Genomic DNA, 25260 nt, shown 5'->3' with positions numbered 1-25260 from the left:
TGGTTCTCCTTTTCACTCTCTTGAAGTTGCAGCCTCCTGATTAAATGTCTGACACATTAATGAATGACCAGCTGCAGTTCTTAGCTCTTTGAAAGGCACTTGCATTATGATTTCACATGCTGGCTACCCATCCCATTGCTGTAAGATGCCCACTCCATCAGATGTGTTCCCCAGTTTCTCTTGTTCACAAAATACTTCCCACTTTTCTCAAATTGTCACATTACTCAATGGTATTAAAGCCCTGTGTTAAGCATCTGCTTTTGACTGAACTTCATAGTAACCTTTAATTCACGTGTTTTGCTGTTTCAAAGTGGGTTAATTGCCCTTCAATTGGCCACTGTTTGCTATTATGCAGAAACTACTATGAACAGTGGGATATATACTCTCGTCCCTTGGTATTCACGGGGATTGGTTCCAGGACTTACCCATGAATACCAGAGTTTGAGGATGCTTAAGTCTCTTATGTAAAATGGCATACATGGTATTTGCATATAACCTGCACACATCTTCCCTACACTTTAGATTACTTAGACCAAATATAATGTAAATGGTATTTAAATAGTTGTTAAACTATGTTGTTTAGGAAATAATGACAAGAAAAAGTCTGTATATATTCAGTACAGATGCAACCTGCAGCCATCAGAGGCCTATTTACATAGCACACATCAGCAACAATGAAACTTCTTTCTAGATACTTTTCTTCCTTGGTGGTTGGTTGAATTTGAGGATGAGAACCCTCTAAAACTAAAGGCCAACTGTACTTTGTCACCATGAGGTGACAGTCAACTCCATGGAGATTCTGCCTCCTTTCCTGCTGGATTAGAATCCAGTAGTTCCAGTTGTGGCATCGGGATAACAGCTCAGAAATGGAGTAGTAATTTATAGATAGTCTTTTAAGATTTATGGGAACGAATGAGTTCTTAAATGTTTCATGTTTACATTATTTCAGGGAGGTTTTTGAAAATTAGGTCAATTTTTTTAAAATGTGCTATTTGGCTTTTGGACTGCTTACTGAAGAGAAATAGACATAGTGCTTCTATTTTCCCTATTAGAAACTAAATATTTAATCCTGGTGTAAAATTTATATGTTTAAAGACTGGTGAAAAACAGGACCGACCACATTATGGCATTCATGAGCACCTTTGCCTTGGCGGGCCACTTGTATCTTTTTACTGCATTTGTATAAAAACAAATACTATTTGAATAAGGATTCATTTTTTCTTATTTTAAAATAAAATATTTTTGTAGGTCCTAGTGAAAAGTTACTGTAACAGCTGCTTTGAGCTGTTGATGGTGCCTCTCAACCTGCAGCTTCCTGGCACCTTCTATTTAACTTGTTCGCAATTAAGGTTCCTAGCGCCTCTTGGCCCAACACAAGACTCTAGTTTCACTGCCGACTCGCTGGTCCCGGAGCTTTTCCTCGTCTCCCTGTCCCTTTGCCTGCCGGTTGTAACACTAGAGCATAATCGCCTTTGGTTGGATATTGAGTGGCTCGATTTTACCTAACAGACCATCTTTTTAAATGTAATCCGGTTTTGACTGTAATGCCATCCTTTGCGGTTCTAGTCCCCACTGCGAGACTCTCCCCACACCTCTTCCTTATGCGAGCTGGGCTTTTTCTGGGTACGTAGTAACAACTTGAAACTTACTCAAATTTTGATATAAAAGTGGAAATTGACGGTTCCAGTGATGCAGAATGGCGTGAGAGGAAACCTTTTCCAGCTCCCTCGTGACATTTCGACCAATTAAAAGGCTGGACGTAAGCCATGGGGTCGAAGAAAACAGCGGACACTGGAAAGGCGTGGCCACTTGTGAGTTTCTCTGAGCAGCTGGGGCCGGCGGCCGGCTCTCCGCCGCGGACCCGGAAGGGCCTGCCCGCGGAGGCGGCGCTCAGCGCGGTTCCGTCCGTCACCCTCGCCGGTGCCCAGCCCGGGCCCGCCCCCGACGGGAGTTCCTTTAAACTCCGCCCGGGAGCCCCGCGGCGCCTCCGGCCGCCGGCCCCCGCCCCTCGGGCGGCCGCTCGCCCTGTTCTGATTGGCCGCCGCCCCTGCTCCTCGCCGTGACGCCGAGGTCGCCCGCCGGGGTCCCGCCCTCTTCCGAGAGCCCTGAAAACAATTTTAAGATGGCGGCTCCGGCGGCGCGGAAAACAATGGGCTCGGGGCGGCGGGGCCAGGCCGCGGCCTGAGGTGGGCAGCAGCCAGCGCCGGCCGGCGTCGGGCCGAGCGGAGCCGCAGGAAGACCCGCCGCCGCCCCCGCCGCTCGCGGGGCCATGGCGCGGCCGTGAAGCGGCGGCCCGCCGGCGGGGAGCGGAGCCCGCAGTTCCAGCCGCCAGAGACGCCCGGCCCCGGCCCCGGCCCGCGCCGCCCTCGGCCCATGGTGCTGCCCACCTGCCCCATGGCGGAGTTCGCGCTGCCGCGGCACAGCGCGGTCATGGAGCGCCTCCGCCGACGCATCGAGCTGTGCCGGCGCCACCACAGCACCTGCGAGGCGCGCTACGAGGCCGTGTCGCCCGAGCGCCTGGAGCTGGAGCGCCAGCACACCTTCGCCCTGCACCAGCGCTGCATCCAGGCCAAGGCCAAGCGCGCCGGCAAGCACCGGCAGCCGCCCGCCCCGCCGCCCGCCCCGGCCCCGGCCCCGCGCCTCGACGCCGCCGACGGCCCCGAGCACGGCCGCCCCGTCGCGGTGAGTAGGCGCGGGAGCGGCCCCTTCCGCGGAGAGGCTCCCCGGCCTCCTCGGGACCGGGGGCCGGGGGCCGGGCGGGGAACCGAGCGCTGTCACCTGCCGCGAAGGGCGCAGTGGCGGTGGTTGGGGGAAACCGGGCGGTGAAGACCGGAGTGAGGCTCCGGCTGGGAGGCTGGGGAGCAGCAGCGGAAAGGTGCCCCGACTGGACCCCGGGATTCTGAGCCGTTTCCGTACACACCGGCCTGGAGCGGCCCGGCAGCGGCTTCACTCACCCCGCAGTGTTGGTGGGGTCCTTGCTCGGTGCAGGCTCGCGGTTTGCATACGGAAATGTCAGGCAGCCTTCAGCTGGTCAAACTGTCCTGAAGGGAAACACCCCAAAACCTTGGGAAATCTTAGTAAAAATAGTCCATGTTGAGGCTCCCCTGAAAGTTGTGTACTTGTGAGTCCAGCAGTGTTGTGGGCAATTCCAGTTTTCATTGATAAGCCTGTTTAAAATTTCCGATGATGGAGAGTTTGTGGATAAGGTGTTATGCCCTTTGGGTTCCCAGTAGCTCTTCCGGGGATTTGTCGGGTAGAGGTTTTCTTTCCTGAAGCTGATTCGTAAGAGGGAGATGCTCGCCCTGGCTGGTGGCTCCGTTGGCTGAGCGTCCTCCGGTGTGCCCAGAGGTCGCCGGTTCGATTCCCAGTCAGGCACAAACCTAGGTTTCGGGTTCGATCCCAGGTCGGGGCGCCTACGGGAGGCAACCGATCCATCTCTCACATCAAACCGATGCTTCTCTCCCCCCTAAAAATAAATAAACAAACAAACAAATAAATAAAAACGTTTACTAAAAAGGGGGGAAGAACAAAGTTTTGTTTTCTTGATAATTTAAAGTTTAAAACAAATGTTAGCAATCTAATTTGTTCTGTGTTATTTTTAAATTCATGCCTTTGCTACCTTTCACCTGGGCTGTTGCAGTGCCCATCTCTAACTAGTCATCAAGCATTTGGCCTCTTTTCCTCTAAATGCTGTGTGTCCGCTCCGCCCCCCGCTCCCCGCCCCCCCCCCCCCCCCTCCCAGGTCTTATTCTCTGGTTGAATTATTTTCCGTATTCTCTCCCACATTAGTCTGGGGTGCTGGACATTTCATTGATTATTGCTTATCGACTAGTCAAGTCTTCTGGTTCTCACTTTTTTCATCTGTAAACTGCAGGTATGTTTACCTTATTATCCTCCAGGAGTGTCCTTTCCTCTTTCCCAACCTTTCAGAATCCTGCCATCCTTCAGATCTAGCTCATCTTCCTCTTCTTTTTTAAAATTTATTTTTTATTTGATTTTATTTTGGTGATTTGAGAGAGAAAGAGAGGAAGGGAGGGAGAGAGTTCCATTTAGTTAGGCATTCATTGGTTGATTCTTTTATGTGTCCTGACGGGGATTGAGCCTGCAACCTTGAGGTATGGGGCAAGGTCAAGCCAATTGAGCTGCCCAGCCAGGGCCATCTTCCTCTTCTTGAAAGCTCGTTTCTGACCACACTAGCCCACAGGAATCAGAATCAACTTTGTCAAAACATTTAGGAGACTTATTGTCTATGCTGTTTATTTTTAGCACATAGTCACATACTGCTTTGGCCATGTCTTTCCAACCAGACTGTAAGCCCTGGGAGGCAGGAAGGTGTTTGGCTCAGAGTTCCTTACACATCTTAGGCTCTCAGCTGTGTTTATTGAATGATTGATATTAAACTTGGTAGTACATAGTAATTTATTCTTCTTTATGCTGCCCTCAAAAGGCAAAATGGCTTAACTTCATGATGCCTTTACTAACAACTCCTGTTTTAAGGAAAGACTTTAACAGTAGCGGATGGTCATGCCAATTTAAGTACGTAATGAAAGCTCATAAAATCTTAGTTTACATGCAAATAGTTGCCTTGAACACCACCTAGAAATTATATTGGTGATGAGTCAGTGTGTTTAAAGAGAGTGAGAGTTTAGACCCTACATGATATTTTCAGTTTTGAATTACTGGAGAGAAATTTGGTATATTGTTTGACAGTAAATTAATTCCAAGTGTGTTAGAACTTGAATCTGGCTTGTCACTTATTCCTTTGGGTGTCAGAGACTGATCCGATGTGCCATGCTCTGTTGATGTCTTATCACAGTAAATCTTGGGCCATGGATTTCATGAATTTAAACTTTAGAGTGGAAGTGCTCTTCTGTTGTCTCTCTAGTACAGTGGTTCTCAACCTTGGCTGCACATTAGAATCACCTGGGAATCTGGGCCTCGAGGGCTCCTTTCACTTCTGTCTCCAAGTGATTCTAGCTGAGCTCTTCAGCCTTGAAATGGGTTGGAATGGGATCGTAGTAAAGGGAAGATTAATGTCACTAAGAAAACTGGCATTTTCTGGGTTAGTGGCTCCTTCAGTTCAGAGGGGAAGAAAATCCTTGTTTGGGTATGATTTGGGTTTAGAGAGAGATGGTACCTGTTAGTTATTGTTATTTTTGACAATTGAAACGTGTATTTAATGTAATTAATATTCCTTACATAAAGAATATTACATATTTTTTTCCAGTTGAACTATAGTACTATTAGACAGCTGTTTCATAGCTCCAAGTTACCATCCGCGAACTATTTGTACAGCTGAAAGGGATCAAACTTACTAATAGAGTTCACCTTCAGTTTTTCCTTCTCTTCGATATCCCACTACACAGTCTTAACCACTGTCTGCAAACTCTGTTAAAGATGGGTCAGAGCAGTGCTTCAGGCTCTAATTGTCAAGGAATGACCTTGCTAGGTTCTCTTTATGCTATGTGCTCTTTCAAATCCAAAATAGTAGTTTTCTAATGACAGTTAGGGTTGACTTATTTTTGTTAGGGATGTTAGATTATAGAGAATTATCCACCCACTTTATATAAATATTCATTCTGTAATGAAAATAGTTTTACAGTAGCTTGAACAGTTTCATTTAGTAAAATGCTCTAAAGGTTTATGCCTCGTCCCTTTATCTACCATTGTTACTCTCTTTTTAAAAACTATATTTTTATTGATTTTAGAGAGGAAGGGCGGGGGAGAGGGAGAGGGAGAGATAGATCCATCAATGATGAGAGAGAATCATTGATCGGCCGCCTCCTGCACATCCCCTACTAGGGATCAAGCCCACAACCTGCGCATGTGCCATGACTGGAAATCAAACCACGACCTCCCGGTTCATAGGTTGATGCTCAACCATTGGGCCACACTGGCTGGGCAAGATGTGTAGATTTTTAATAATGATTTATAGATTAAAATTATGTAAGAATTATGCAAATAACAAATTATTTCCAGGAAGTAGAGATATCTGATCATAAAACAGACATTGTACTGTAATCATGTGGGATAGTTTTAGAGAAAAGATGACTAATGGAGCTTTGGGAACCCATCTCTCCCTATAATACTGGGACCTCATCCTAACATCCTTTTTCCTTTTTTATCATCAGTATCCCTTTTCCCACTACATCCTCCCCTTCAGCTTGAAAGCACAAACAAATATTCTTTCTTTTGTCTTTTCTCACCCTCAAAATAGTGTTCCATCTTCTTCCTTTCCGTTGCCCTTTCCACTGAACTCTCCACTTACTCATGAGTCCATTGTGATCTGTCTTCTACCTCTTCTACTTTTCTGAAATTACCCCCTAAAGAACACCAAAGATGGAATTATCGTATTTAGTGGCTTCTTAGTCATCATTCTTCTTTACTTCTTCCTCCTTAAACTTCTCTCTAAGCTGCTACCGGCTTCTGATTTCTTTTCCAGCTTCTGACAGTTTTCTCAGTCTCCTTCCTGCTCCCTTTAGTAATTCATGCAACAAGTATTTGAGTGTCTGCTGTGGGCCAGAGCGTATTTTAGGCACGAGAAATATAGCCGTGGATAGGACAAATTAATCAGCTCACATGAAGAAAGAGATCAGTGATTTAAAAACTTATTTTTAGTTGTAATAAATGCTAAGAAACATTAGAGTAGTGTGATACTGAGTGATTTTCAGTAGCAGCTTTATATAAGATGTTTTATCTTTTTTTTTTTTAATCCTCACCTGGGGACGTATTTTCATTGATTTTAGAGAGAGAGGAAGGGAGAGAGAAAAACATTTATGTGAGAGAGAAACACTGATCAATTGCCTCCTATACCACCAGACACATCGTACACATCGTACACATCCTACGCTCCCACACCGGGGATTGAACCTGCAACCCACATGTGCCCTGACCAGAAATTGAACCCATGACCTCTTGGTTCTAGGGATGGTTCCCAACCGAGCCACACCGACCAGGGCTTGATGCTTTGTCTTAATTTGGGCCTGAATGGCAGGAGGTTATCAGTCAGTTGAAAGTCTCAGAACATTCCAGTTAGAATTACCCACAGTGTTTGAGGCAGGGGCTGAGCTTTCATGAAGAACAGAAAGGAGGTCCCTGTGGCCAGTGGCATCCAGTGTGAGAGGTGGGTAAGCACGAATCAGATCAAGTGCAGGGAAAGCAATAGCAAGACTTAAGCAGAAACATGATCTGATCTGATTTGGTTTTGAAAGGTCATTCTGGTGCTCAATGAAGTTGGTGTGGGCAAGAGTGGATGCAGTTAGGCTTTTACAGAAGTGTTGCCTGGGGCTAGTGGTGGTAGTGGAGATGAAGAGGAAATGGATTCTGGACAGGTCCTGAAGGCAGAGATGCCAGAGCTTGGTCATGGACTAAATGGATTGGATGGCCGAAAGAGAGAGGGGAAAGTTGAGGGGAATTCCAAGTTTTTTGCCTTGGTAAACTTTCTCTGCACACTTTTTAAATATTAATGTTCCCTAGGCAATTACAGTCTCTACTTTTTTCACTCAGTCTTCTTTTTTTGGGTAATGAATGTCATTGACTCTTTCAAAGCTTCACCTAGCATCTGTAATAATAAGATTCTCCAGAACTCTCTTCCAAGGTTCAGGACCATACTTCAGCTGTCTACTGACATTTCCACTTTGATACTCCACATGTCCAAAATAGGCTGTCCCTTTTTCCTGCCAGTCTTTCATTCCTTTGGAGTATTTTCTCTAGCACAGTCATCCAAAGTAGAAACCTGGGAATTGCCTACTCCTTTCCTGCACTTCCAGCTTTGCGTTGGTCATTTATTCAACCACTATTAGCTTCTGCTGGAGCCAGGAATTATGGTGGCACAGGAACTGTGTCAGCAGCCTGATGCGAAGTAGGTAGTAGTAAGTGGGGCATTGCAAAGCCATGTTGAGGACTTCAAAGCCTGTGGGAATATCAGGTAGGGGATGCCTCTTTTGAAGTTTGGAAGCTTTAAAGATTTGGCTTTTAAAATGGGTCCAGCCCAGCCGGCGTGGATCAGTGGTTAAGCGTTGACCTATGAACCAGGAGGTCACAGTTCAATTCCTGGTCAGGGCACATGCCCAGGTTGTGGACTCCATCCCCAATGCAGGAGGCAGCCAAACAATGATTCTCTGTCATCATTGATGTTTCTATCTCACTCTCATTCTCCCTTCCTCTCTGAAATCAATTAAAAAAATAATGGCATTAAAATAGGTCTTAATATTTTCCAAAGGGTATTCCATGGAAGACTAATTTCATGGGCTATATTAAAAGAGTTCTAGAATTGAGCAAATTTTGGAGACACTGGGATAAACAAATTTAAGCAGCTTCCTTTATTAGGACATTTCCAAACCTTTAAGATGTTGCTATGCATGGGGATCCAAGCTCTTATCAAGGGGCATGTAATAGGACTTTGATCCTGTTCGAAAACTAAACAAAAGCACAAAATTATGATAGTGAGTAGTTCTTTAAATTTGGGGCTTAAAGTGTCAGAGGCTGGAAGATAAAGGTGAAAAGGTTGGAGTCAAATCATGAAAAGCCATATATTTGATTTTGGGTGTTTAGACTAAATATATTTTTTGGATTAAATAATTTTGAAACATTGAGAATCCCCTGACACATTTTTATGTTGACATCTAAAGCTTTTCATCCTAAGTTTTTGTGTTTTTTTTAAATATATTTTATTAATTTTTTACAGAGAGGGAGAGAGATAGAGAGTTAGAAACATCGATGAGAGAAACATTGATCAGCTGCCTCCTGCACATCTCCCACTGGGGATGTGCCCGCAACCCAGGTACATGCCCTTGACCTGAATCGAACCCGGGACCCTTCGGTCCGCAGGCCGACGCTCTATCCACTGAGCCAAACCGGTTTCGGCCATTCTAAGTTTTTAAGCTTATCAAAAATTATGATGTATTTATGGTGTTGTTCAATTGTATACTAAACCACCATAATTCAATTTTTAAATGAAATAAGAAATTTATATAAAACAGAGCCTTATAAAGTGCCACATGTATTTAATATGAATCAACTATTTTAAAAAGAGAAAAAACGGGGGAAAATGTATGGCTCATGGTAGAGCATCCATCAGCCCTAATACCAAAGGGTCTCGGGTTCAATTCCCGGTCAAGAACACATACCTGGGTTGCAGGTCAGTCCCAGGCGGTTGGGGCCTATGCAGGAGGCAACTGATCCATGTCTCTCTCACATGGATGTTTTTCTCTCTCCCTTCCTCCCTGTCACTCTCTCTAAAAATCAATGGAAAAAATATCTTTGGAGAGGATTAACAAAAACGTGGGGGGAATGCTTTTTATAGTTGCAGGGAGTATAACTTTCAAATAATTATAAATATTAATATTTTTTAAAAAAATGGTTACATCACTTTTTAAAATGTAGCCAGTGGAATCTGAATACCTTAACAATATACTTTCATCAATCATTTACACTTTTCTTTAACAGAAATTTTAAACCACTCTTTTTTCTCCTGGAACTTGCATTTCTCTTAGACTTGCCCCACCTAGTTTTATTCTAATATAATGAATGCTTGTAAGTCTTCTTATTTGATAATTCTAGCATGTTTCTTTCTAAACAAAAAATGGTATAAAAATGGAAATTAAAAACTTCAATTTAGCCAGACCGGCATGGCTCAGTGGTTGAGCATTGACCTATGAACCAGGAGGTCACGGTTAGATTCCTGGTCAAGGCACATGCCTGGGTTATGGGCTCGATCCCCATTTGGGGGTGTGCAAGAGGCAGCCAATCCATGATTCTCTCTCATTGATGTTTCTCTCTCTCTCTCTCTCTCTCTCTCTCTCTCTCTCTCTCTCCCTCTCCCCCTCCCCCTCCCTCCCTCCCTCCCTCCCCCCCTCTTCCTTCCTCCTTGAAATCAATAAAAATATATTAAAAACAAAAAACTTCAATTTAGCTCATGGACTGAAGGGTCCTGGATTTGACTCTGGTCAAGGGCACATAACCTCGGTTGCAGGCTCGATTCCCAGTGCCAGTTCGGGGCTCGTGCAGGAGGCAACCAATTGATGTGTCTCTCTCACATCGATGTTTCTCTCTCTTTGTCTCCCCCCCCTCCCTTCCACTCTCTCTCAAAAGAAATCAATGGAAAAATAGTCTCAGGTGAGGATTAACAACAACAAATAAATTAAAAATTAAAATATATGTTTAAAAAACACACAAATAAACTTCAATTTACTTTAACCATAAAGCTCTATGTATACTTTTTTCTTAATCCTCATCTGAGGATATGTTTTTATTGATTTGAGAGAGAAAGGAAAGGGGAAGACAGAGAGAGAAATACCTATCGGTTGCCTCTCTCACATGCTCCAACCTGGGATGGAACCAGCAATCTAGGGATGTGCCCTGATGGGAATTGGACCCTCAACCTTTTGGTGTATGGGATGATGCTCCAACCGAGTCACACCAGCCTGTATGCATACTTTTGTTGTTTTTAAAGTTAAGTATACAAAAGAAGAATATATGTAGCATTTAGAATGTTCTGTGTTTACGAATGTTTCTTATTTCAGTAAATTCAGTTATAGTAGTATACAACAAAACCAATGTATTATGAATATTTATAAATTATTATTAAGCAAAAAAGTACAAGTTAATTAGAAATGTCTTCCTTAATGATATGGATGAGGGTTCCCCTTCCTCAATTTGTTCACATAAGCATGGATGAGTATTACTTGTTCACAAAATGACAGTTCTCAATTCTTTTTTTTTTTTCCTTTTCTTTTTTCTTTTCTTTCTTTTTTTTTTTTTTTAATGAAAAGGAAAAATATCCTTTGGTGAGGATTAACAAAGTCAGTGGTATATCACCAAAAGTTAATTTACTAATTAGCTGACAACTTGGTTAGGTACACCTTCAATTTTTTTTTTTTTAAATCCTCATCCAAAGAGTGAAGATATTTTTTCCATTGGTTTTTAGAGTGAAAGGGGAAAAAGAGAGAGAGGAGATGAGAGAGAGAGAAACATTGAGGTGACAGAGACAACAATTGGTTGCCTCCCACACGGGCCTGATTAGGGATGGGGATCGAACCTGCAACCCAGGTACTTGCCATGACTGGGAATCAAACCTGTGACTCTCTGGTGCGCAGGCCAACACTAATCATTGTGCCACGCCAATCAGGGCAGTACACCTTTAATTTTATTGAAAACAAAGGATTAGAAGCTGTCTGGCTTATAAATGGATTAATCTAGACATTAGTCATTCACTTTTCTCAGTTATTAAGAAACTAGAGGCCCAGTGCACAGAATTGTGCGCATAGTGGGGTCCCTCAGCCTGGCCTGCGCCCTCTCACAATCTGGGATCCCTTCGGGGGGATGTAGCAGTGCTGAAGTGGCAGCTGGCTGGGGAGGAGCCCCAGCTGTGGCCAGGTGCAGCTCTGCTGCCACTTATCCCAGCCCTGCTGTACCTACCACTGCCGCCGCTGCTCAGTAGCACTGCCGTGGAGGCAGGAGAGGCTCCCATCGCTGCAGCTGCGCTCGCCAGCCATGAGCCCGGCTTCTGTCTGAGTGGCACCCCCGCTGTGCGAGTGCACTGACTACCAGAGGGCAGCTCCTGCGTTGAGCATCTGCCCCCTGGTGGTCTGTGCACATCATAGTGACCAGTCATTCTGGTCGTTCAGTTGTGAAGGTCCCTTAGGCTTTTATATAGAGAGAAGATATTAGAGGCCCGGTGCACAGATTCGTGCACTAGTGGGGTCCCTCAGCCTGGCCAGTGGGGATTGGGGCTGGCCGGCTGGGGAGAGGCCATGAGAGGGCTCCAGGGCATGTCCAGCTCTCTCGCCCAGTCCTGATCGGCTGGACCCAGGCAGGAAGCTAACCTACCAGTTGGAGCGTCTGCCCCCTGGTGGTCAGTGCACGTCATAGCGACTGGTCGAATGAACTGTCAGACACTTAGCATATTAGGCTTTTATTATATAGGATGACATAAAGGCTTTACCAAATCTTATCAATTGTTACTGATTATACCTATTATTCTTTCACACAGAGGTACCTTGTTTAACCTAGTGTACTCAGAATTGGTTGGGAAAATCAAAATATTGTTCATTTCCATACATATTTGCCAATACAGTAGTTTTTAATAAAATACTTTTTTTTCTGCTTTAGATATATTTTCATCAAAACCTTAGAGCTGCTACTCTAGCATGTTTAATGTGGAAAATGTCTACTATATAATCTAATTGGTAAAACCAGTCTTGTCTTCATGTCAAATTAATCAACCACATCATACTCAGCCTTCTGTCAGAAAAAGTTTGAACTTCATTTATCAACTACACATAGTAATATACATACCCATGACAGCCACCTCACTCCTGAATTCTAAGGGAAAGTGTTCAAGAAGAACATGGAGCCTTGTCATGCGTTTTGTTACCTATCAGGGTGCATTGCTTCATATTTCTTACCCACGTTCTCTCTCCTCTCTCATGGAGCATGCCTTCAAATAGCTGTAGGTTATTTGATTAGTTTAGGGTGGAAGAGATGTCTTTAATTGAAAAATACCACCACTCCTGCTGCCCATTCTATGATATATCTGAATTCAAAGCATTCTACCAACTCACAGACCAAACTTAGGCAACCTAAGTACTCAGAGCTCTTAAAGTCAGTGGTGAACTAGTCTGTCCAGCAGAGCAGCAGACGGGACTAATTCAGAGTGAACATTTGGAGGACCATCAGTTTTGCTAGGCCTGGTGAAGCAGCATGTCATTGGGTGGCATCTGGCACCATGGGAATGAAGCCCATATATGACACTCTTAAGATCTCCAAACTATTTTGAGTGTGGTTCTTTGAAAATGGCTTAATTTCTCTTAGTGTCTTCACATGTGTACCCTTCCCCAGTCTCATAATGTCTGACACCTCCTCACATTCAGAGCTCTGCTCATGTGTCATCATTTCCTTCTAGACTCCTTCCCTAAGTCCCTCCTCATGCTGGTCTAGGTGCTTAACTCTCTCGGAACAACCGCACTGAACTTTAATTAGTGGTTTGCCTCCTCTCCATTAGACTGTGAGCAACCTAAGAGCGAGACCAGGAGTCTAGCACCGTACCTGCCACATATTTGGCAGTCAACAAGCATATGTTGAGTGAATGTTAATGATACTGTGGAAGGAGCTCTGAATTGGGAGTCAGAAGCTATATGTTTTTAGGCTGTGATCATTTAAAAAATGGTTTTGATAGAGGTAGGCCTAGATTTGTACTTCCATGTTCATTCAGCCTTGTTCACAATTGCCAAGAGGTAGGCTCCATCTTAAGTTTCCATCAACAGATAATGGATGAATGAAATGTGGTTTATACATATAATGGAATATTATTCACCCTTAAAAAGGAAGGCATTGGCCCAGCCGGTGTGGCTCAGTGGTTGAATGTCGACCTATGAACAAGGAGGTCATGGTGTGATTCCCAGTTGGGGTACATGCCTGGGTTGCAGGCTCGATTCCCAGTGTGGAGCATGCAGGAGGCAGCCAATCAATAATTCTCTTTCTTTTTCTTTTTTTTAAAATATATTTTATTGATTTTTTACAGAGAGGAAGGGAGAGGGATAGAGAGTTAGAAACATCGATGAGAGAGAAACATCGATCAGCCGCCTCCTGCACACTCCCCACTGGGGATGTGCCCGCAACCAAGGTACATGCCCTTGACCGGAATCAAACCTGGGACCCTTGAGTCTGCAGGCCGACGCTCTATCCACTGAGCCAAACCGGCCAGGGCTGATTCTCTTTCATCATTGATGTTTCTCTCTCTCTCTCTCTCCCTCCCTCTACTTCCTCTCTGAAATCAATAAAAAAAATTTTTAAATAAAGGCATCTTATGTGCTAACGCATGGATAAACCTTGAGGACATTATGCTAAGTAAAATAAACCAGTTGCATAAAGACAAATACTGCATGATTCCACTTACATGAGATATCTAAAATATTCAAACTCTTAGAAACAGAAAGAAGAATGCTAGTTTCCAGAGTCTAGAAGGAAGGGGGAATTGTTTAACTGCTATAGAGTTTTTTCCATCTTGTAAGATGAAAAGTTCTAGAGATTTGTTGCACAACAGGGTGTATGTAGTTTACACTATTATACTGTACACTTAAGAAAGATTAATAGCAACTGGGCAGTTCCTTGCCCCAAACAGTTACCAGTTCAGCATTGCAGCCTCTCACTGCTCTAAGTCCCAAGATGAGACTCCCTGCTCATTCAACCTGGAAGAAGAGGAGGATCATTCCTTATCCCCAGAATAAAGACAGGACAAAACCCATCCTATATAATAAAAGCGTAATTTGCTAAGTGTCCAACAGATCAGTTGACCTTTTGGTTGACCGCTTGACCAGTCGCTATGATGCACACAGACCACCAGGGGGCAGACGCTCTGACCAGTAGGTTAGCTTGCTGCTGGGGACTGGACAAGAGAGCTGGACATGCCCTCTAGCCCTCCCGCGGTTCCTCTCTGGCTGGCTGGCCCCCATCAGCCCCGATCGGGACTGGGTGAGACGGCCCTGATCGTCAGCCAGACTGAAGGACTCCACCTGTGCATGAATTCGTGCACCGGGCCTCTAGTGTTTTAATAATTGGAAAAAACAGAGAGAAAAGAAAGTTTAAGATAGTAAATTTTATGATAAGGGTTTTTACCACAATTAAAAAAAAATTAGCCCTAACTGGTTTGGCTCAGTGGATAAAGCGTCGGCCTGTGGGTGGAAAGGTCCCAGGTTCGATTCTGGTCGAGGGCATGTATCTTGGTTGCAGGCACATCCCCAGTAGGAGGTGTGCAGGAGGCAGCTGATTGATGTTTCTCTCCCATCAATGTTTCTAACTCTTTATCCCTCTCCCTTCCTCTCGGTAAAAAATCAATAAAACATATTTTTTTAAAGTGGAGAAACCCTTTAAAAAAAATAATTATAAGACAAAAACTTTGATTTTTTTACAAACTGCCGGGGCTGGCCAGCAAACCGTGAGCGATGGATGAATGGATTACTCCCATACAACGTTTGCTGTGAAAGAGAGGCTAAGGGATGGCCTGGCTATAGCAACCAGGCAGCCCCGATTGCCTGCCTCGTTAGCCTGTTATTACAGTTTTTATCTTTAGATATATTCAGTAGGTGCGTAATCTTGGGAGGACACGTGTTTACATTGTCCTCTAGGCAAGGGCATCCAGGGATTAAGCATACGGATTCCAGTAAGCACCTAGGGGTCTGCATGTGCACAGACTTGTTTGGAAAGGTCAAGGAATAATTAGGGGCGCCGCTTTCGACACTCCCCTAAGTTGGAATCCGATAAACAGGGCAGATGGCCTTCCACACACTTCCCTTTTCTCAGAATGTCCTTCTTACAAACTTCCCAACCAAGTCTCCTGTGCTCTCCACCATCTCCGCCTTTTTTGTTTTGCTGAATGTAAAAGACCGAGGAAGGTGGTGAACTTTCTGCTTTGGAATATCAGAGTCTGTGAAGTGCATTTACTGCTCCAGTTCTGATTTTACAGACTATAAGAAAAAAAAGAGCAGTGGTTAGTTATCTGGAATGCATGGAGTGTGAGTAAGCTCCAATGATTGCTCAGCCTGTGCCATCAGCTTCATCATTCTCCAGGTTATTCCAGGGGCCATCTGATTATGGGGAAGGCACAATGTTCAGGACTGCGTAGTCCCCCAGCCAAAATTCTTCATTTCTGGAAGAGGATTGGTCCCATGCCATGCCTTGGATTGATGGGGTTTAATACAGTGAGCTGGAATCTACAGCTGCCCTGTGGGGGTAGAAACACAGGCATATCCTTCCCCTGCCCATGTTAATTCATTGGGTCGCATCCAGTTATTAGTGTCCACATCTCACAAGACTTGTGGTTTCTGAGATGGGCTATTGAGATAAAGTGCTGTTCTACAGAGGATTGAAAAAGATCATTCAGATTTTAAAAATTCAGGGTAAAGAAGAAGTATAGCTGGGTCCTGAGTCCTATATTCCCCCTTTTTTGTTTTACTAGCATACACTTCAGGGTAGCATGGGCACGTTCAACAATGGCCTGCCCTTGTGGACTGTAAGGGATTCCCATAGAATGCTGGATGGACCAAGTTTTGCAAAAGGCAGTGAAGCCATGGCTGCTATAAGTAGGCCCATTATCAGTTTATCTTGGTTAATATAGCTACAATTGGAAACAGGTCTTAATTGAATTCATGCAAAGAAATGTATTGCCACTTATTAAGAATTGCCAAATACTGAAGGGACAGGTGGGGAGAATATATAATTTATCAAATTGCTTTAAAAATGCTTCCTTATATCTGAAAAACAAAAAGTTTAAGAATCAGCAATACTTTCAAATGGCATGGAATCTTGTCCTTTCTGCAAAACACAATATTTCAGAATAACAATTAGAACTATAAATGAAAGCATAATATGGTTATTATTTTACTTGACAAAGCTTCCCATGTACCTTAAGCAGAAAATTTTTCTTCATGAGAGAGAAAACAAGCACTTGAGGCATTCCAGACCTATGGAGTGATCTAAAGCCAATTCTAGGTCAAGAAAAAGTTTCTTAAAATTCAGATCCTGGAAGGATTGTTAATCTTATTTTACCAAAAGATCATATATCAAAGTGTTAGACACAAACATAGGCTAGTAAACTTCAATTCCCACGATTAAGAGATGGCTTTAAAAAAAAAACACCTAGCCCTAACCAGTTTGGCTCAGTGGATAGAGCGTTGGCCTGCAGACTGAATGGTCCCAGGTTCGATTCCAGTCAAAGGTATGTACCTTTGTTGCAGGCACATCCCTAGCAGGGAGTTTGCAGGAGGCAGCTGAATCAGTGTTTCTAACTTTCTATCCCTCTCCCTTCCTCTCTGTAAAAAAATCAATAAAATATTTTTTAAAATACCTCATTAATGTTCTATATAATAAAAGGCTATGCAAATTGTCCCCTCAACCGGGAGTTTGACCTGTGTTCAAACAGGGGGCGGGGCCAGCTGGTGAACCGCCAGCAGCCCCTCCCCCCACTAGCCAACCAATTGTCCCCGATCGGGGTGGGCTGGCCAGACCCCACCTGTGCAGGAATTTGTGCACCAGGCCTCTAGTAACATATAACCATTTTACTAGAAAAGGACTAACCAAAATAAGGTTTATTCTCTAACTTCATTTATCCTTGGGTGTGATCAGCAAATGACACTAATTGGATTTCTGCTATCAGTCTCCCTGAGTATATTTACCATCTGGTTATACCTTCTGGTTAGGGAGGCAAAATGCAAATCATTTACTCTTAAGTGTCCTTGGCTTAGAGAAGATAGGATTTACTAAATGGCTCCAAATTGCTGATTAACCATCTCAGTTTCCCTATTCTACTTGTCCTGGCTAACTGGCCTGTGTCACTTACATAACTTCCTTTTGACATTTCTCTTCACAAACTTCCTACAACTTTCACAAATCTTTCTTCAGAAACCTTACAACTTTCAGAAATAACCAGTTTTAGAATTCACTTTCATTTTCCTTCAGAATGCATCTCCATGCCTTAACCCTTAGAAACCTTAATTTTTAGGTGACATGTAAGTAATTAACATTCCTCAGATTAGCAATACATTCACATTTTAAGAGATATTTCAAATAAAATACAAGATATTCATTAACAGATTCAAATCCATCCTCTAGATTTTCCATACAAGGCAAAACTCAGATTAATATTTCAGTATCCTGTTATTTCAAATTACCTAGATATTTAATAATTTTTACTATTTAATTCAGAAAACTCCAAAGTTTTAAGTTACCAAACACTTTGGAAAACTATGTTTAGGCATATATAATTACCACTGAAAAAGCTTTATCATATACCCTTCATTTTAGTTATATTTATTTTGCCTTAACAACTTTGAGATTTTAAAGCCAATTATTATTATCCAAGGCATTTTCTTGGCACATTTTGTAACAGAGATAACACTGGCTTTCAGTAGCTTTAATGTTAAAGTACTATTTTTTTCTTTTTAAATTATAAAAATGGGAGTGGCCCCCACACTGCTATTTCTGCAGCCTGCTGGAGGACACTCCTAGGTCTAATCATCCTAGGAAGAAGACTTGGAGGGTTTAGACCAGGGGTTCTCAACCTGTGGGTCGAGACCCCTTTGGGAGTCGAACGACCCTTTCACGGGTTGCCTAAGACCATCGGAAAACACATATATAATTACATATTTTTGTGATTAATCACTATGCTTTATGTTCAGTTTGTAACAATGAAAATACATCCTGCATATCAGATATTACATTATGATTCATAACAGTAGCAACATTACAGTTATGAAGTAGCAACAAAAATAATTTTATGGGTGGGGGTCACCACAACATGAGGAACTGTATTAAAGGGTCGCGGCATTAGGAAGGTTGAGAACCACTGGTTTAGACGATTTTATTTCCCATATTTTTTCTCTCTGCGTAGACTAACATGAAATCTCACATGTAAGAAGCTATCTTAAAAACAGAAACAGAAAAACTCCACAGTAAATAGAAAAGAATTCATAAAAGGGTGGGCTGAGACATAGCCTTAGAATCTTCAAACTAAGTCCCCCAAAGATAAGAAAGCAAGCAAAGAACATCATTCAGTAACCGAGTCACATTATAGACAGACAAGAACTTTCACTAGCTTTGAGTTTCCAGTGGCTGATGACTTGAGAGGGAGAGCAGGTAGGATCCCCACGATTAAGAATTCTTGGCAGCTGCTGGGAAGTTCCTACAATCCCTGCTACAGGTAGCTGGGGCTCCTTGTATTGGGTTTGCAAGAGCCCAGGCAAGGCCCAGCTGTGAAGCAAGGCAGGGTGGTGCTAGTGTCAGGTCTTGGGCCTTTTATTGATAGGTTTGGGGCTCACTGACACCAGCTGCAGCTTATTTGAGATATTTTAGCAAAGTCTGAAGCCTAAGTCAGGACAGGCCATTCATATGGAAAAGCTGATTGCAAACAGTTTGGGTGGGGCTGCAAATGAATGGGGCAGGTTCTCAGGGAATCACCAGGGTAGAACTGTGTGAGCCAGACTGATGAAAACTCAGATATGATTGCCAGTCAGCCCTGCAATGGGGGAGGTCCCAGCACAGGAATAATGACCACTAGGAGCACCCCAGTCTGGGAGAGAGTCACCCTCGAGTTCCTACCCTGATGCCAATCTAGTTCCTCCCCCTATATGTGTGGGACCCCCAAAGTTGCCTGGTACTGGAGCTCGGAGGGATCAAGTCCAATTAAGTTTGTGTGCTGGCCCTTTAAGACTAACACCTGGGTACCCAGCAGCCTCTGTGTCACTCAGTCCTAATCCCTGCTGGTTTTTACAGCCCAAAGTTACGGGGACTTCTCTTCCCAACTCTGGAACCCTGCGTTGGGGTTCTGGTGTGGGGCTGGGACTCCTTGCTTCTCGCATACAGCCTCCTCAGGGACGATCTCCCTCCCTATGAAAAAAACCAGCACATGTGGGTGTTGGACCAGCCCGTTCTGTGCCTTTGCTCCTCCTACAGTCTCAGTGCGCTTTCGTTACCTCTCTAGTTGTAGGACTTCCATTCAGCCAGCTTTCAGGTGGTTCTGAATGAAGATTGTTCTGTAGTTTAGTTGTAATTTTGATGTGGTTGTGAGAGGTGGCAAGTACCAATGTTTATCTATGCCGCCATCGGGGTTCCTCCCCAAGGGCTTCTTAGTAAGGGCAATGCAATTAGACTGGAGTCATTTTAAAATCAATCAAAGAAAGATGTGATAGAATTATGTGATTCTCTGCTTAATTATAAAACAAGGAAAACATTGATATACGTGTGTATCTATTGCTATATACAGTGGGGCCTTGACTTATGAGTGTCCCGACTAACGAGCTTTTTGAGATACCAGCTGTCTCTGGGCTGATTTTTTGCATTGAGTTGATAGAGTAATTTGAGTTAACGAGCTCAATGAGCTCGGTCTCGGAACGAATTAAACTTGTAAGTCAAGGCCCCACTGTAGTACCTTTATTGTCATATGGTTATGAATAAACTCTGTTAACCTAAACAAAAACAAGACAGTAGGCCCTGTGTCTCAGGGGAGGAGGGTGCTGCTAATGAGCAGAAGGAAGATAGTTTAATATTCTCATGCAGATTATGGGACAGGAGTCAGAAAACCCAAATGCAGTGACAATTTTGTCCTAAAGTGATTGTCTGACTTTAGGCATGACACTTATTCTTCTCTGCTCAACTTCCTCATTTTTAAAAGGTATTAAGGGGAAAAATTTCTAAGAGACCAAAGATTGTGAACTGAGTGGAAAGATTTTAGCTCCAAGCAGGTTACCCAGTCTAGCACAGTCTAGTCTCCGAGAGTTCTGGTTCAAGAGAAAAAAAAAATAGGATGGGTCTTCTAAAGCCAGAAGAGCCACAAACCATCTCTTCCTTCTCGGGAAGCAGTCTCTGAGTGTTGGTGATTTGCCAGTGATATCAGGACCTTCCATTAAGGAGGCTCTGAGGTGCTCTGCTGTGCAATGGGGCAGCCATCTTGGGGTTCTGCCTTCCACTGCCTTTGCTACTTAAATAGCAGTTCCCCCCTTATCCACATTTGAGTTCCTGTGGTTTTGCTTTCCACGGTTTCAGTTACCCATGGTTAACTGTGGTCTGAAAATATTAAGTGGAAAATTCCAGAAATAAACAATTTATAAGTTTTAAGTTGAAATTCAACCATTGACATCATCATGTTTTATAGAATTACCCAAAGCAGATGATCCTTCTGATACAGCCCCAGAATGTAAGTAGTAGCCTAATGCCTACTTCATTCACCTCACTTCATTTATCATGGAGGCATTGTATTATCTCACATCACAAGAAGATGAGTACTATACAGTAAGATACATAGACTACATTCCTGTAACTTTTATTAGTGTATTGTTATATTTTATTATTAGTTATTAATCACTTATTGTGCCTAATTTATAAATTAAACATTACCATAGGTATGTTTTTGTAGGGGCGGGGGAACCTAGTATAGGGTTTGGCACTATCCGTGATTTCAGACGTCCACTGGGGGTTTTGGAATGTTGGGACCTGCTGTATGTCATGTTTTGGGATCATGGCATCCAATGAGGTCTGCTTTGATATATGTAACCTAACTGGTCAGGTCAAAGAAAATTTTTAAAGGACCAGACTCTTTAAATATATTGTCATTTAGACCTCACAGCAGTTTCATATGGTAGGTATTATGTCCAATTTTACATGTAAGGAAACTAAGACTGCTATGTTAACTTGCCAAGGTTGACAGCTCATGGGTAGGACCAACATTCAAACCGAAGTCCAATACCAAAGCTCTTTATTTTTCAACTGTGGCCTTTAGCTTCTGTTGATGAGATCATATATGGGGGCGAACTTCATAAAAAGTAGAAATTTTTGTAGAAACAAATTGCTGGTTAATATGTTCACTCAGACATTCTCTGTGGCAGAGGGGCATATATATCAGAATTACTTGGAACACCTTTTTTAAAAAATTGATTTCAGAGGAAGGGAGAGGGAGAGAAACATCAATGATGAGAGAGAATCATTGATTGGTTGCCTCCTGCAATCCCCTACTGGGGATCGAGCCCAATACCCAGGCATGTGCCCTGACCGGGAATCCAACCATGACCTTCTGGTTCATAGGTCAGTGCTCAACCACTGAGCCACCAGCTGGACTTGGAACACTTTTTAACCATGCCTCTTTCCTCTTCCTCTCTCCCCTGACTTTTATCCCTTATCGCTGCTAAAATGAACCACTGTTACTGATGGGAATATGTCATATCCCTTAGTTGTGTGGAGATAAGTTAAATTTTGCTCTCAGTTCTTCACTCTCTAGGTCATATTACAAAACCCACACCCTTGCCATAGCTTCGTAGCTGGCAGAATATACTTTCTCATCCCTTGATTTGGGGCTTGGATTTATGACTTGCTTTAACCAATTAATGTTAATGAGAGAGACAAGAGGATATATTGTATATATGGAACAAAAGTGTTTGAAATTCAGAGAGCAAAATCTTGGAAATATTTTAAAAATAAGAAATATAGACTCTGGCCCAGTGGCTCAGTTGGTGGGAGCTATATGCCAGAGACATACCAGGAGTCAACCGGTGATGCATGGATGGATGGAACGACAGGTCATTCTCTCTCTCTCTCTCTCCCTCTCCCTCTCCTCTTTCTTCCCTCTCTTCCTCTCCCTCCCTTCTTTCTCAAAAAAAATCAGTAATTATAAAAAATTTTTAAATAAAAATAAGAAATATGTGTGAACTATACATATGAAATATAAATAATTTTCCTAAAAAGTAAAGAAAAGAGACAACGTAGATGCAGAATATAAAAGAAAATTAGAGGACCACTTTAGGAGGTCCAACATCTGAATCATAGAAATTATAGGAAGAGAGAAAACAGGGAGGAAATAACTTTAAAAAGTACTTTGAGAACTGAAGGAAATGATTTGCCAGATTAAAAGGGCATGCTGTGCCTATCACTGGGGTAGAAAATAGACCCACACCAGTCATAAAAATTTTCAGCATTGGTTTTAAAGATCCTACAAGCTTCCAGGGTAGGGAGGGTACTTGGACATATCAAGAATCAGAATTTTTTTGGACTTCATAGCAGCAACATAGGAAGCAAGAAGATGATAGTACAATGCCTTAAAAATTCTGAAGGAGAATGATTACGAACCTAGAATTCTAGCCAAAGTATATATAAATGAGTATAGAATAAAGTAATTTTCTGAGATTAAAGGTTTTTAAAATTTTAACCGCTACATACCCTTTCTCAAGAAGCTACTGCAAGAAGTACTCCACCAAAGTAGAAATAATCAATCAAGAAAGAGTAAGACGTGAGAGGCAAGAAGCAAGAGACTGACTCAGCATGAGATGACAGGGATTCTTTGAGGAATGGTGAAAGGTGACCACAGGATGACAGCCCTGAACCAGAGGTGAGGCGCAACAGTGTCCCCCCCAGAGATAGATTGTCACTGTCAAGTTCCCCACTTCCTTTGGGCCATCTTCTTAACCTGAAGACAGGACACCTAGGAGAACTTGGCCCAGATTCTCATGACACTCACAGAAGTTCTCAGTTTTCCCTGATAGCTGGAGGTAGGCCATGGTGGACTCAGGAGCAGGGAGTACAGGGCAGCCCACTCGCTCTGACCCCCCTTCTGCTGCATGTCCACCGCCTGGTCCACACCATAGTCTTGCCAGGTACCTGAAGACTCACTCGCCACGCATGACCTTACTCATAATTTCTCCAGAAAAGGCCTCGCCACTTCCCAGAGAAGTGGAAGTCAGACCACAACCCTAAGACTGGTCCACTCCCCTCCCCCTAGAGACTCTGTTCAGAGGACACAGTGCTGCTGACTTCTTGCACTTGACCTCCATCTTCAAGACAAGCAGTTTAGCCTGGCCAGTGTGGCTCAGTGGTTAAGTGTCGAACTATGAACCAGGAGGTCACCAGTTTGATTCCTGGTCAGGGTATGTCATCTATGTTTCTCTCTTTCTCTCCCCCCGTCTCTCTTCCATTCTCTCTAAAATCAATAAAAACATTAAAAATAAAAAGGCTAGACAGTTTATTATTTGGGGATAGATTCCATGAAAATGGTAGAATAAATAAAAAGCAATGAACACAAAATCAGGATATTAGTTATATCTGATGGAGTGAAGAGAGGGGATGCAGAGAGTTTCTCAGAGTTGATGTGAATCGCCGGAGATCTTGTGAAAATGCAGATTGTAAGGCAGAGGTGGGGGAGGCTGATAGTCAGCATTTTTAAGTGTCATGCAAAGTGCTGAGTTCCCCAAAAGCCTCAGCGTAGTGTTTGAGGATTGCAAAGAAGTAACCTGGAGGACTGGCTGTAAAAGACATGGGTTTATTAGGACTTATGTGCACCGGTGGTGGCTGACCAGTGACGTTTATCTCCGCGGCAGCTGCCATCGGTGAAGTTGAACCACTAAGTCCCATCTGGCCTACGATGGGCCACACCGAGGGCAGCCAGCTGGTGCTTTTGTTTTACTACCACCCAGACTTTCCCAGCACAAGGTTTTACAGAGTACAGAGGAAAACAGGGCATGCAGGGGAAAGGGGGTGGGGGACAGGTCCCTGCAGCTCGGGCCCCCTGTATCCTCGCTGTTTACAATCCAGGCTCACATCTAGAAGCAGATCCTCTTTGGCCTTTCTTAGACCAAGTTGCTGGCCAGGTTCCCAAGGTCTCTCACATTCCGCTCGCAGATGCCTTCACTGTTATTGCCACAGGGTGGGTAGGGGAGTTAGAGCAAGGGAAGGGGCCCATGTTCCCATTTGCCATGCATTAACCTTCCAGGTGATGCCAGTTCTGGTCCTGGGACCACACTTTGAGTACCAGGGTTCTAAAGTGCTGGTACTGTTGTTTCTTAACTTGAGCACTTGGTACACAGTGTTCATTTTATTATTACTCTTGGCTCTCTTATGTATGCACATATATGATACCTTTTGCAACAACAAAACATTTTATTGCAAAGGAAAAATATAAGGATGGGTTGAGCAGTAGCCTAGAGATATAAACATGTCAAGTCATAACCTTGCAAACTGTACTAGTCAGGGTTCTCCAAAGAAACAGAACCATTAGGAGATAGATGCATAGAGAGAGACTGATCAATTTTTAATGAATTAACTCACACCGTGATGAAGGCTGACAAGTCCTAAGAAGCTGAGACCCAAGAAGACCTGATGTTTCAGTCTGAGCCTCAAGGCAGGAAAGATGGAGGTTCCAGCTCTAGGCAATCAGGCAGAAGGGGTTTCCTCTTATCAGTCTTTTTTCTGTTCAGGCCCCAGGCCCACTCACATCAGGGAGGGCTATCCCTTTTACTCAGTCTATGGATTCTAATGTGAATTTCATCCATAAGCACCCTCAAACACACCCAGAATAATGTTAGACCAAATATCTGGCCATCCCATGTCCCAGTCAAGTTGATGCACACAATCATTGCACATACCGTGGCCAAGAGCTTTCGCTTGGTTCTTCTTATGTACTCTGGAGAGCCAGTTAAAGAATTGTAAACTTGTGCCTTAGGTAATCTTCACAATGGTGTGGAGGGCAAATTGGAGGGTGAACACAGGTGGTAGAGGGGGTTGGCAGCAGAGGGACCAGTCAAAATGCTATATTTTATTGGTGTCAGCAAGAAATGATTGGGAGGAGCCAGAAAGTGGCGATGTGGGAACCGAGGAGAAGGCCAGGTTCCAGAGATATTGAGACAGTAATGTGAACAGGAATACTTGGTGATTGATGGGGAGTTTGGGGAGGAGGAGGAGGAGTTAGGGATGAGTCAAGAGTTTCTGTTGTTTTTTTTAAATATTTTT

General features: G+C 43.5%; 1 protein-coding gene across 2 annotated transcripts in view; it reads left to right on the top strand.

Moving 5' to 3' along the window:
* The first annotated feature begins 1851 nt into the window (after positions 1-1851).
* MAML1 (mastermind like transcriptional coactivator 1) overlaps positions 1852-25260 on the top strand; it is a 64068-nt gene continuing 40659 nt past the window's right edge. Inside the window, exon 1 of one of the 2 annotated variants that reach the window (XM_059695649.1) lies at positions 1852-2682. In XM_059695649.1, coding sequence (XP_059551632.1) covers positions 2374-2682 — 309 coding nt within the window. In that variant the 5' untranslated portion in view covers positions 1852-2373. The remainder of the gene's footprint in view (positions 2683-25260) is intronic. The other variant, XM_059695648.1, reaches the window with a different exon arrangement.

Source organism: Myotis daubentonii, chromosome 5, assembly GCF_963259705.1.
Source record: "Myotis daubentonii chromosome 5, mMyoDau2.1, whole genome shotgun sequence".
Lineage (NCBI taxonomy): Eukaryota > Metazoa > Chordata > Mammalia > Chiroptera > Vespertilionidae > Myotis > Myotis daubentonii.
Note: the sequence above shows the minus strand (reverse complement) of the source record. Positions and strands in the feature narration are given on the sequence as shown.